Source organism: Dromaius novaehollandiae, chromosome Z (assembly GCF_036370855.1).
Source record: "Dromaius novaehollandiae isolate bDroNov1 chromosome Z, bDroNov1.hap1, whole genome shotgun sequence".
NCBI classification, from domain to species: domain Eukaryota; kingdom Metazoa; phylum Chordata; class Aves; order Casuariiformes; family Dromaiidae; genus Dromaius; species Dromaius novaehollandiae.
This window is the reverse complement of record NC_088132.1, coordinates 8,175,226-8,189,505: the sequence shown is the minus strand read 5'-3', so window position 1 is coordinate 8,189,505 and position 14,280 is coordinate 8,175,226. Positions and strand designations below refer to the sequence as shown.

General features: G+C 39.2%; 1 protein-coding gene across 1 annotated transcript in view; it reads left to right on the top strand.

Moving 5' to 3' along the window:
- Positions 1-9,145: 9,145 nt before the first annotated feature.
- The window catches only part of DOCK8 (dedicator of cytokinesis 8), an 89,068-nt gene continuing 83,933 nt past the window's right edge, over positions 9,146-14,280 (top strand). The window contains exon 1 of the mRNA XM_026100529.2: positions 9,146-9,362. Coding sequence (XP_025956314.2) covers positions 9,310-9,362 — 53 coding nt within the window. The 5' untranslated portion in view covers positions 9,146-9,309. The remainder of the gene's footprint in view (positions 9,363-14,280) is intronic.

The following is a 14,280-nucleotide window of genomic DNA, read 5'->3' as shown; positions in this document are numbered from 1 at the left end:
GCACGTACGTCTTGGCTAGCTGTTTGGCTTGCCCCGTGGGAGAGCGGCCGCTACAAGGTGCGGTATGTCGACTGTCACGAAGTGCAGCTGACTACAGAATCGAAGTTAGGTCGGACGTGATCGGTGGGGTAACAGCACTCGCTGTCCTTCAGCCAGCTGGAGGATGGGACCCCGAGGATCACCTTGGAAGGCCATGGCTGGGGGGAGGGGAAGGGGCGTGCCCAATTTTTGTGAGGATTTTCGTATTTGATCTTTCTGTGGAAAGCCTTGTGCGGGGTTGGTGTCCTGACCGTTGTTCATGATCGAAATTAAGCTAAAATCTGAATGTTAATATGCTCTGTTTTCCGTTGCTGTGCTGAGTAGAATTGTATGTGTATAAGACATGATATTTATTTGTTTTTTTTTAATGTCTTGCAAACTTTCTAGCTGTTATGGACCATAGGTTGAGTTAACATGACATCTTCCATCTCTTCATGTCAAAATATGTAAATATAACTTAATACTGGGGGAAGGTGAGGCACAAGGCACTGCTCAAAATCCAGGTGTCCTGGTTCTCTGCTCTATCTGTGAAGTCCAGTAACACGGGCTTGAGAACAGACTGATATCTGGAAATAGGTTTTGCTTAATCTCGTTTGTTTGTTTATTTGTTTGGCAGTAAATACCCTTATTGTTTGTCCTTGAATCTTCTTACAGTTATTCATGTGTTAAGGTGAATTACTTAACTGCTTACTAAATGTGCTAAATTGCTTGACTTTGTGTTCCTGTTCTTGCCTGTAGTCTTATTTGTGCCTAGACAAGCACTGAATTTTTATTTTGTAATGCCCAGCACAAGTCAGCCTTGGTCCCAATTTGGGTTTTCATGTCCTAATAAAATGTACATTTAAGAACCATCTGACTTTTTTTTAACTTTCACCTTAGTTTGGGGAAATTTGCATAGGTTAAAAAGTTCCTTTAATGATAATGATACTTAGTGATAATCCATTCTGACTAAATAATTATTATTTTATGCATTCTTATTACAACAAACATGTAAAAATCCAGTCATCAGCTTGTTCTTGGAGAGAGAACAATATGGATTCTAACATAAATACCCATAGCTACATGATTGTCTTAGATAATAAGGAAAGCTCAAAAGCTAATTATTAAAATCTGGATTTGCAAGAGAAATGCATTTTTTAGCCTTGTTTGTAGTTCAAGTAACTCATGTTGGACGACATTATACATCTGCCAGTTCTGTGGTGCGTTAGCAGAGGAATGAGCATGAACTTGTGAGTTTAGCAGAGTGCCAGACTTACAAGTAAATAAGGATAGCAGATAAGAATCAGTTGTCAACTTTCTGTTTCCTGTAACTATGGAAGGCAGTAAATCCGATCCATTCATTACTGACTATAAGTATCTAGTCAGTCGATTTGTAGAGTTTTAGGACTAATGCATGGTAAAACACATCTTGCATTCTTGTTTCAGCCAGTCAGGTCATCCTCTTGTGTGATGCATCCTGTTTTCAAATTGGCTGTTTTTATGTAGGAAAAACTTTTTGTTGTTGTTATCTGTTTTTAAAACCTAAATCTCTGCCTATAACTTCTGAAAGTTATGCTTCTGCTGTCCTGCTCAATTTTTTAGTAGTACTATTTTAAAGAGATTATTTAAGGAAAATCTTGAAGATTTTCACTGCAGGAAAGCTGTAGGGGAAGGCAAGGCAAAATTAATTGGAAAGGGAACTGGCAGCTTAGTATAACAGAGCATGTAAAAGGCTGTAAGTTGTCTTTGAAAAATCAGACTAGTTGTAGTACTGAAATTTCATTTACATGTCAGTGAGACATCTGGTGTTGGGGGAAAAAAAGAGGTTGAGGAAACCAATGTCCTGGCTCTTTAAGCTGTTCTTCTCTTTTTTGTATAAATAGTTCACATGACACTGTTCATTATTTTTCTTTTGAACAAAATTACTTAAAATAAATACTGTGGTTTCTGTGTTTCCCCCCCCCCTCATTTCTTTACAACATAATTCTAATGTTTGAATATAAACTTTAAGTATGAACTGTCTTTGAGTTTCTACTGAACTGTGCAATACAGCTTACTTTATGGAATTAAATGTACAACCTGCATATTTTATTGTGGTGGCAGCTAAGATGAACGTAGCAGACTTAAACCCATGTGGCACAATTGGAATGTTTTATTTTAGGACATTTGTAGACCAAACATACAACATCAGAAAGCAGTGATATCTTGACGGATACCAGGAAGTCATGTTTAATTATAACTTTAAGTGGATTTTGGCTGTAACTGAAATAAGCTAGTCTCTCCCCAGATTTAGCAGTGCCACTGCCCTCACTCTGAAGGTCTCAATGCAAGCAAACCAGTTTGTTTTCGACTGTTTTTGACTATGGATAAAAGTATTAAGGCTGTTACTCTTTGTGGGAAATTGAGGAATAAGGCTGTAAGAGCCATGAAAATAAGGAAGAGGATGCACTGAAAAGCGTTGCAAGATATTACAAGTTATTGATACCTGATACAGTAGCAATAGGAGAACCAGTGAAAGCATGATCTGATTAAAATAACAGGAGAAGAACACTGCAAGTCTTTCAATGTTACCAGCGTTTTGTAGAATACAACAGTCTTCAAGAGTCATGGCTGCTGGAGTAGGAGGTTCCTGTCAGTTGTGACTAGTCTGCATAGTACAGCATAGTTAGTGTCAGAGAGAGGGGAGTTGTTGCAAATTAGTGCAATGATGCCAGATTTTTTGGAATGACAGTTAACCTGTAAAGGAGAAAGGAAGGAGAAATTAAACTCGGTTTAGCAATCAGTTTAGTGGCTGCTGAACAGTCCCATGTATATCTCAGAATAGAAACTGGTAAGCAGAGGCATAACTTCGGTGTGATTTGCATACTCTGTCTATGTACACTTAATTTATTCTTCCTTATCATCTGTGTTTAATTATTTCTGTTAAATTATCTCTTTTTTCTTATATGTATATAGAAGGACAGCCGCTCATGACAACAATTATGTAGGTACTTTGTGGAGTTTTCGACTACACTCAGCTGGACACACTGGAAACAAAAATAAACAGGTAAATAGCAGGATTTAAAAGCATTTTGAAAAAACATTTTTCCTTGAGCAAACATTTATCCTTTCGGAAACAAAGTCTAATCCTAACCAAATAAAAAAATACAGTAAGTAGAAGACAGAATATTGGCCCAGATCCTGCAAATGTTGGTAGGTTTCTGACATGACACATGCAGATAGTGTGCCTCATCAGCACATACATTTGCAAAACCCTGATCTGACCAAATCAAGACATTCTGGTGCTGTCAGACCTCTCTAGCTGCTGCTTTCCATTGCGATTCTGTACTAATGTATGATTCTGCACTAATGTGTGATTCTGCTCATTCTGCTTCTGATTTTGTACTAAAAATTCCTGGAATAAAGAAACTTGTTTTAATTTTTTTGTGAAGTACACTGATCATTCACATGCTGTACAACAGAAAGAAGATCTTTTAAAACACTGACATCACTTCTGTCGGTGCACCTACTTTTTAATATTGCTGCTTTTTATGACTTATTTGCTTAATGTGCAATTTACAATGTTTTAATATATTTTAATGAAACTGGAGACATTTGAATAAAGGTACAGTTTGTATTCAGGATTTAAATATCATCGTAAAAGTTGCTTACTTGTGTGTAAGGGAATGGTAGGTAAATGGTAAGGGAAAATTTTACATTTCAATGTTTCTTCCACTTGAGTTCTGTTTACTGTGAAGATGAAAAAAGAGAAGTTTCTCTTTGCTTGTATGTTGAGAGAGTCAGGCCAGTAACATTTTTGTTTCTCCAGAAGAATTTGCACAGACTAATAGATAAGGAAGATATGCTTTCACATATTCTTTTTAAGTGAAGTGTTTTATGAAAAATCAGAAGGCTGCAAAATTACCTAAGTTCCCTTTCTCTAGTTTCACCAACATAGAAATGAAACTTAAAGCACAGTGTGATTTTTCTTAAAAGAGGGTTCAGTATTTCTTTGCCAATCTGCTATGTCAGTGACTAACATGTAGTGGAAAGCTACACTTATCTGAGATTTAGCCTAGTAATCTTCATATAATATTTTTGTTTTGTTTAATCTTTAATAAATTGCTTAGACTTTATTGGATACAATCAAGATTTATGCTAATAAGAGTGCTGAATGTGACCCAATGTTAGTTTCCTTTAGCAAGATAGTGCCAACTCTCATTGGCTACGTTATTTTCTTCTAGCCAGTGTCATTGTAGGAGGGCAGAATATTAGCAAATATTATCAGGCATTGTGTGTTGCTGGGAGTTCTGGTGTCATCACAGTTTTCCTGTTGGTGCAAATCTCACTAGATTCTTACAAGATAATCAGATAATTCAGTACTGAAGTTAAATGCCCCTATTGTATTTTGCCAAGGCTGCAAATTCACCCTTAATAAAGTTACTGGGAAAACTCTCACAGAATTAGCTCAGTTTCTAATAAAGCGTCAAATCTATGTGCTCTGCAAATACTGGGTAACACTTCAGGCTTCAGCAGGGCTACATCGTCCCTTCCTAGCCTGGGCCATGAAGTGGTGTTTAATGACAGGCAGAATACTGAAATTTTCTATCATGCAGTAACATTCTTTGTGGGGATACCATTGCCAATAAAGGAGTTACTGCTAATTTATACTGTTAAGACAAAAGATCCTTCGAAACGTATGCCATTACACAAAAAATCCCCCAGTAGATGGCGTGCAGACTTGAAGATTATTTCAGGTTTTCCCAAACCCCAAGCTGCAAGCTCCTTCAAAATGGTACACAGCAGCAGCAGATGTGCCTGGAAGCATGCAGCCAAATCCACGCTGGCATTACCACCAGTACCTTGCTGCTTTTTGTAGCTGGACCCCCAGGTCCTCATCCTGCCAAGGTACAGCAACCAACCAGTAGTGGAAGCAGCACCTTCAGGTTGGGGTGCACGAGTAAGACCAACACATAGTGAGAGACACAGCTTGGAGCCTGAGTGGAATTAGAGGAAAGCACGGTTGTATGATTTTGATTCTAGGGCTGAAACGTATAGTGGCTTGTGTTCACAGTTTGGGATGCATATGTGTGTGATAGGAGGATGGAGGAGAGGAAATGGGGAATGGAGGTATGCTTTCTATTATATTGTATGTAAGACCCATCAACAGCTGCTGCCATCCAAGCAAGCCAGGTTTGGTAATTTATGATCACCTATGAGTTGCATGGTTTTCTTTACCTATTCTTGTTTTTGTGCTGTCTTTGCTGGCCCCTGGTTTGATGACATTTTTTAATCTCCTGACTGGAAAGATCCTGTTCCTATTTCTTATTTTAAGGCCATGATTAGACTTCATGGCCTTGCATACAGTAGGTGTGTGTGTGTTGGAGGAATTCAAGCAACAGTAGTGTTCAATACTAAGTTGGACCTCTTGTCTATTGACAAGATTTTATTGGACAAGATAGTTTTAAAAATGTCTGTCTGCCAGCATCTCATCTTGCAATATTCTAACAAGTTAAAACCAGTTAAATTTTCTTGATAAACTTCCTCTATTCTGAAAGGGCAAAAAAGTGCTAAAATAATAGATGAAAAAGAGTATCTAATGACTTTTGTTCCTCATATGCTAAGGTAGGCTGTTGGTGATTGAGTTCATCTAAAAAAGATAAAAACTTCTCACGTTCTAAGTGTCATTTGGTTTGTAGTTGCTGAATATACTAGCAGTTTTGGAAACATTATTTTTATGTGTCCTCTCACGCAGTTTTTTCTCCATATGAGAAAATATTTTTGAGTTATCCTCTTACCAAGATGGTAGCAAACTGCAAAACAAATATTTGCCTCATTCATAAATGGGTATGTTTGCAAGGTTGGGCTATTATCTACATTTGTTGCCAACTCAATTTGTGTGGACAAAATTAGGCAATTAAGGAAGGTCCTGCTTCATGCCACAGGAGGTTTTTAAGATGAAGTCTGAACTTTTTTTCATAGCCTCAACAAAAAAATGAGGTAATAGTTTCTGCATGAGTAGTTAATAGTTCTGGAGATACAGCTAGAAAAAGGAATATCTTCCTTTCTTCAGCCTCCTGCCCCAACCCAACTAACTACATATATCAATAAAGGAAGGATAGGAAAGGCCGATTCCTTTTGTTAAATCTGCAGTGAACAGAGGGACATGCTTGAAAATGATCTAACATGAAAACTGTCCTCTTACTGTCTCTACAATCAGATGAGGTAGAGAACGGATAAGAGATACCTGCTGTCTTCTCATTACTTACTTCTTTCCTTCTCCTTAGCCTGTAAGCTGATGGAAACAGAGGCTTTGTTAGCAAATGCATAATGGATGCTCTTGAAAACAGTGAAAGGGACTGTTATGGTTTTCAAAACTACTGTTTTGAGAAAAAGAAAAGACGTGATTTCCTACTGTGGGCACATAGCTCTTCTAATAGCAGTTTGTCTATGATGCAGGTTTAAGCTATAGGAAGGCAGTTTCACATGACAGTGAGGACCCTGTACTAGTGGACAACTGGACAACAGAATGTTTCCTCCATTGTCCCTTCTTTTATGCCGCAGACAGAATGATGTTGTGAGCTGAGGGAGCCCACCTCAGTGTGTGCGTAGTACATCAGTAATATCTCTTGCTTGTCCTGCAATAGGTCTGAGCAATATAGAAAATGGACAAACTGGAGTTTATTCCATGGCTTTCCATCTTAAGGAGAGCATGGTTTATACTAATCTATAAGTTAAAACAAAGTAGGAGAGAAGAAGCTCTCTCATGCACCAATCTCATATAAGATCAAAGAAGGTAATACTAGAAAGCCCAAGGTGTTAAAATAAAGTTTTCACCTAATTTTGTTTACCTAACTTTCAAAAATGCTGAGACCCTTGACTCCAACCAACTACAGTATGTAAGAAATGCATATCAAATGCTCCGGAAAAAAAAATCAAACATTGTGTGTCTCAAATATATATATAGGTACCTATGCTAGAGTCCATTTAAATTACCTGGGTCAATCTAAAAATAAAAAAGGTTACCTTTTTCCTGTTTATTTCCACTGCTGACACAACTACATTGCAGCAGGCATTGCAACTGCCTATCAGAAGACAGGCTGTGTATTTCGAGTTTCTTGTATAGAAGCCGCACATCTATTACAACTGCAACTACTTTGTGCTCTGATAAGAGTTCTGAAGGCTGTGACCATATTTCATCACACATATGCATGTGCACATGAGAAGGTAATGTGAAGCAGTGTCTTGCTATGTCCAATATCTGATGCTCAAGAGTTTTCTTGTGAGCAGCAGATATGCTAGATCATAGCACAGTATCAGTAATTTGAGGTAATAAGGAAAACAAATAACTTACAAGTGGTCTTAGCATTATCTTGGTGAAGTGAAGAAAGGATGGGTGTGGAGGCCTAACTTCTCTGAATAGCTATAATCAATAAATACTCTAATTCTTCCCAAAGAAATTGTTTTCCAGTTAATACCATTCTGTTAATAGTGGCTTTTAATATTTTGTCAGGTTTTCAGATTTGTCCCCAAGATCTCATTCTGCTATGGATCCTGGTGTTTTTTCCCAAATATGTCTAGATTTTTTTCCATTTTGAATTTGTTTATTTACTTTTGTTTTTTTGTTAAATCTTCCAACTTTTCATCTGCTCTGCAGTCTCCTAAGGGCACATAGCACGTGCTCTTAGAAGACCATGTGGGTTAACCTTCATATTTGGAACCACTCCTAACTTACAGTGCTCTAAAAAAACAGTGAATCCTGTAGAGTGAAAGGTAATTGTTAGTAGTCCAGTTTTAGGCCTTTGCTGTTTGATAATCTTCTATTCCATGCCTCAGATCACACTGTTTTCCTCTAGATATCCCCTAACTCACTGGGAATGGAGAGAGATGATATTACTGCCTTTCAGTAGGTGAATCCTAATGTTGCTGTTGCCCAGGCATGAATTTAATAAAAAGTGGACAGCCTAAAACTGAGTTGCCTCTGCTACCCCAGAATTCATCTGTTGAAACCATGTTTGGCTTCAGTTTCCCCTTTCAAATAAAGGCTGAGTTCTGCTTATCTGCAAATGCAGTGAAATCTGCACCTAGGGAAAGAAGACAACCAGTCAGGAAACTCACAAGATACTTCCTAAAAATGGCCATTTTAAAATGCTGCTCTGTAAGTGAAGGTGAAGAGTACAATAGTGAGGCCTTTTTATAAATGTCAAACTTGGCTGGTAGTTGGAGTTAGTGTAATTTTTTTTTACATAACTGAGTATTTTAACTCCTTGGGTTAAATCAAGTTCACAGTCTTTGAACCTAGATGTCAGACTGCAGGTGAGGCACGATTTGGTCTCCCTCCTTGCGATGTAGGTGTACCTGTTACTTGCAGCTTATGGCTATTTAATAAACAGGGTGTTGACCCTAAAGTATTCCACACCCAGAAACGTCTTCTTTGGAGGAGATGGAGGAAACGTTGTTTCGTCCTGTATCTGAAGGGTGGTGTGCTCCCATCTGCTGAGCCCTGCCTAGAGGCTCTGTCTACTCCGCAGGGAAAGGACGGGCTCGAGGGGAGCCCCGGACGATGCCTGGCACCGTGCAGCCTGACCGGGCTAGGTTCGGCTGCGCAGCGGTGCCCCTGCCAAGGGCAGGCAGGACCTTCCTGCCTGACTCTGCACAGCTGCACGTGTGCCTGGGGCGCAGAGTCGGACGCCGTCAAGGTAAAGTTTCCAAATGAAAAGGGTCAGGGGAGGCGGCAGGGTAGCGTGATGGCTCCTGTAGCTGTGCCCGTTTGTAGGTGCCAGGTGTTTTCCCTCATGGTGCCTTTGTAAATTCTTGCCCTCTCTGCTCGATCCCTCCAGATCCCCCCAAAATCCCCCTCAACAGGGGGCTTGGGGAGGGGGCAGGGGGTTGGGGGGGGCTATAATAAACCCACAGATGAAATTCCAGCCCTGTCAGTACCTGTCAGTAAAAAGTGTTATTGCAACCCTGGGGACCCTGGAAGCCTCGCCTGAGGGATGAGGAGGGGAGACCCGCTGACCCCTCTCGCTCCAGGAAAGCGGGGGATACAGCGGGAAAGGTAAGAAGCCAGCTGTGCACAGTGGCAGACCCCTCCCACTTGGGCCGATTTCGGTGAGGAAGGTGAAATGCGGAAGTTGCCACCCAGAACTGTCAGAAGCGGGTCGGATTTTTAGCCCGGAGCATGCAATAAAGGGGAAAAAACAAAAAAAACAAAAAAAAACAAAAAAACAAAAAAGAAAACAAACCGCCCTTGGTGCATTCAGGCGGCTCCTGTCCTCCTCAGCAGCTGACACCCGAGGGCTGCTCTCCCGCATGGCTACGCTCCCCGCTGCAGACAGGAGGGCGTTCGCCCTGAAAATCAACAGGTAAGAGGCTAAGCAACTTCTCTTCCCTGCAGCCCTGGCCCGAGGCAGAGCCGCTGCAGGCGACCTGGGAGCCGAGCGAGCGGGGCGGGCGCGCTGCTGCTGCTGCTGGGGAGACCCTGAGGGCGGGGAGCCCTGCGAGCTCCCGATAGCCGCCGGTCTGCGCCCTCCGCCCGGCACCCGGGCAGCCCCGGCGCCTCCTCCGCCACAGGGCTACGCGGGCGACGCTGGCTGCTGCTTCTCCTCGACAGGGAGGAGATGCCCGGTCTCATCCCGGTATTTCTCAGCCTCCACCTGCTCCGTCCGAACAAGCCCTGAGGCTGCTGGCTGACGGGGGGGGGGGTCGCGGTGCCTCCTCCCCACGGAGGCAGAGACGCCCTGATGCCCCAGTTAGCGTTGCCAGGAAATGAAAGTTTTATGAATAAAGCACCAACACTGCCATGAGATTCATTCCTGGGCTTTTTTCCTTATGCCTTTTAGTCTATGCAAAAGGAAAAACACATCCTTCTGATTTAACATAAATAGATCTTCCCCTCACCCCTTAAAACCAAATAAATTAGATTTCAGCTGCTGAACACCTCACTCTTGCTACTGGCCTTGCTGTCTGCTAGAATTTGGTGTCTTCTCCCCTGGGCATGCAGGCTTTCAGCTGGTCTACACTCTCTGGTAGCAGCAAGAAACCAGGACAATTACTCTGATACTGTTAACTAAAAGGAAAATTCAGGCCTGCTTTTCGAAAGTCTTATCATCCGAGACAAAAACTGTGTTTCCAGGGTGTTGGTGTAAGCACAAGGTAACCGAGTTTGCTGACATGTCAAAAGAGCAAATAGCATAATGGTTTTATTATAAACTCAGAGTAGGGCTGATCCCTGTGCTGGAGAGAAAAGTATGCACAGAAACTCCACCTCCACAGTAATTTATTGGAAGACATGGGATTTTCAGTCACTGAGGATAAAATTAGCTTCACTGTGAGATATGCCTTTCCCATGGCAGAATACACATCAGTGCACCTTTCCATGGCCTTTGAGATTTCATTTTAAATTGATGGCAGAATATTTACAAGAGCGAGATACCAAATCAAAAGGCCGTCAGATGAGCAGTTCAGTGCAGGGTCCTGCCATAATTTCTGGTCATTTGGAGATATACTTGAATAAAGAGTATGACTGGCTGATATTTAGAGGGTTTAGGTTATTTTTTTCTTCTATTTTTAGGGCAGCTTTTCTGGCAGCCTTTCCCAGCTGTGGTGATGGTCAGTGTTCTTCTGCATGAGTAAAGCTTTACACAGTTGTGGAATCATTCCAGTTAACCTGGCTTTGCTTCAAAAAGGCTCACAAACATTTTTATAGAAAGAAACATTGTGAAATTAAACTATTATTATGATTTTTTTAATCTGATAGTGACATATTTGATATTTGTATCATAAATCGAATTTCAGGTATGTTATCCAACAGGTTCTAAATGTGGTTCCAATTTAATAATCTATGTATTTATTTTTCAAGTAAGAATATTATCTTTTACTGAGTGTGGTAGAAAGTATGTATACTTGCTAGCAGAACATATATCTCTCATTCCTCAAAAGCAGCAGGTTGTTTTTGAATGAGCCAAGTGCAGTTTGTTCTGCTGACAGTAGAACAATATATTTTCAAAAGGAGCATTTTTAATGTCTATTTTTTGAAGGGAACCTTCCAAATAAAAGGAACAGTAAGTCAGTGTGTTAGCTTACTTACCCATACACAAAAGGTTAATCTACAGTTACCAAATGTTCCTCTTTCTTCAGAGTTCCTGAGTTTATTTTTTCAAAATACAGCTCCTCAGTGAAAGTTGCACATTACTGACCACAGGCATTATTTACAGGAGGTACTGTGTTGTCAGTATAATTATTCTCTCTTCAATTCAAATTCACATGCAGGCTGGATTTTCTCTCTTGCCAGTGACTTGACTAAGCCATATACTGTTTTTTTAATGAGGACCAGTAGAAATTTAGGCTCTATACTGGTTCTTCAGTACACCAGCACTAGCTGCCTCCATGCTAGTCACGTAAGGTATAACTTGATGTGTTCGCTGAAAGCATGGTAGATATCTAATCATTGTACAAACTATACTAAACACTGTTCTGTAAAAATCCAACAATGAAATGTTCTGAAATGTTTTTAAGTGTTAGTGATCTGGAGTCTTAATTTCAAGTCCATGTCACTTCTTCATCATGTGCATTTGGGTGGCAGATGCCTCAGGAAAAGCTATTACTTGGCAAACATCATGTTCATTTAAAACAAAGTCAGATTTTAAATTTGAGTCTTAGACTACCTTCAAACTTGCAAGCTGCATATGCAGTCTGTTCACATAACCATGTCCTCCTATCACTTTATTCTTCCCTCCACCCATCTTGTTTTTGTTGTCCCAACCTGTCGCTTCCTGCCTTTTCTTATCCTGCAAAGACTTGCACATACAATGTATATATGTAACTAATTCCTTCTAATTTAATGGGATAATTCCTACGAATAAGGATGTTAGTGTTGCACATAGAAGTGAAAAAACAAACCTTTAAATTACTGTACCTCAGTTTAGGCAGCATTCTCACTACTCATCTGCATACTACTGAGGGCTAAGCGGCTGTGAACTGAGTAGGACCTCAGAGAACATCATATTGAAATATTTTTTTTTTAACATCAGAAATTAAATTCCTTTCCAACTTTATACATTCTTTTAAAATAAAGCGTAGTATTAATTGCATAAAAGAAAGTAAGCTGTAATGGTCTTTGCAAAAGGCTTCCAGCATTGGACAAAGGAAGAGGACAAGGCAAAATTTACAGAAAATCCTTGCTAATATACCTTTACAGCATTCTCTGAGAATGATAGGTGTCTATGGTTTTTGGAATCCAGCATGGGACATGAAAAAGTAGAACATCCTTGTTGAATCAAATGAGTCCTAGATAGTAATCATTAAGTGTCTGAACTGCATGTTGTAAATACGTCTGCTTTTCAATCACAGTGTTTATATCTGTTAACTAAGAATGTTGAAAAATAATTTTAAAAAGTACCCAGAAAGCAACCCTCCATTCCTAAAAGTGTGGGCTCTAACATGTAGTAAAATTGAGCAGTGTATTTTGAGACACTGTATAGCCTGAATTTTAATCAGAGTAATTTGATTCAGCAGTGTGTTAGGATAAACATAGTATTCACAGAAGAGATTTCCTATTTTAATTGCTTTCATTTAGCTAATGTAGTTTACTATTTTATCTTCAACACTGCAGTTGCAGTACTATTTATTTGTTTTGACTTCAAGTGGTAACAATACATTTCAGTTATTCCTACCTGAAATGAAAAAGCCAGCTTAACTCTTATGGCATGTTGATTCTAAAAGTTCACAAGAAATTACCGTAAATGGCAAAGACTGTTGCAGGAGGGTCAGGTGCAAAATGGTTTCAGTGGCAGAACAGGCCATTTCCTATCTACTCAGTAGATTTCTGTTCAATGCAATCCCTTTGTGGGGTTGGGGCCTGCATCTTTTGATTAAATTTCAATAAACCCTTTATTATGTGGATATAATAAAATGCTAATCGCTTAAAAAACAATTTACCAGACGCCTTTGTTTAGGCCAAGTTGTTTCATTTAATTAATTGGCATTTTTTAACTTTAAGTATGTTAAATAAGCTGCAGAGAGTCCTTTTGATTGCATTTTGTATGTATTTAAAATAAACTTTTAAGTGCTTTTTTAGTAAGATGTAGTAAATTTTTGCAGTCAGTTTGTTACATAAAATTATGGGTTATAGAAACCTTAATACAGTTCCCAGTGTGCTAATAGCTGCCTAATGTACTTGTCATGTGTTTGCTGGATACCTAAAACATACATTAATAGTTTATCAAGTTTTAAAAAATGCTTCTAGATATAGCCTTCATATCAAATATGTTCATTGAGCCATTGTCTGAATTATATGTGCTGTCAGGTCACTGATAATATTAAAAATGCTGTGTTCCTTTTTACTAAGTCCCTTGTGACTCTCTTTCTTGAATAAGGTTGACTTAGTACACTTGATGAAAGGCTTGCATCCTGCTTTACCAAAATGAGTTGCACTCTGGGAGTCTATGCAAGTGAGGATAACTCAAGTTAATAAGCTTTTGCAGGCACGTGTCCAAAAGAGTTTGTTCAAGCCATCAAAGAATAATCTGAGTTCATCTAAAATCCATATCATAGATATACAGTATGGAATGGCTTTCAAGAACCCTTAAAAAATCTGATTTGTAATTGCTATGGAAACAGATTGCTTTTCACATACTCCGTGTGTGAGATAATAGTGGTTCTGTATTTGGTATGGGGAATATTAACCACTAATAACAGATTTAAGTTAAAAATAGTATGTATATAATTCCATATTTTATATGTAACATTTTGTCAGTAGCTGTTTATATTAAAAGGCCAATTTTTTGACTTGCTTAATATTAAATGAGAAGCTGATTTTTTAAATCTTTCACAGAAAATTATTTAGTGTTGCATGTGCAGTGAGTATAAAGAACAGGTTAGCCTCCTGTTCTTGCATCCTTGTGTTGTTTGAGAGTCTTTTACTTTAGTTATAGGAAATATTGGGATTTTTGTCTTTCAGGAACAATACATGTTTTTCACCTTTCATTAATTTTGATATTCTATTTCTTTATGGTTTTGCAGCTGAGTACAGCATGCCTTTTTCCCAATTCCAAAGCATATATCTCCCATTTCCAATTAACAGGGATAGATTATGAGTACATCAGAGTATCTGCTCATTTCTTTCCTTCAGGTATGTGAAGTCCTCAATCTCCAAAGTGTTACTTCTTCTCAGGAAAATTCATGTCTCTTTTCTTGACTTACTGCAAGCTGATTTCTTCTTGTTTTTAATGGAATCATTGTCCTTCAGTCTTCTGGATTCATATTCTGCGCAAGAAATTGATT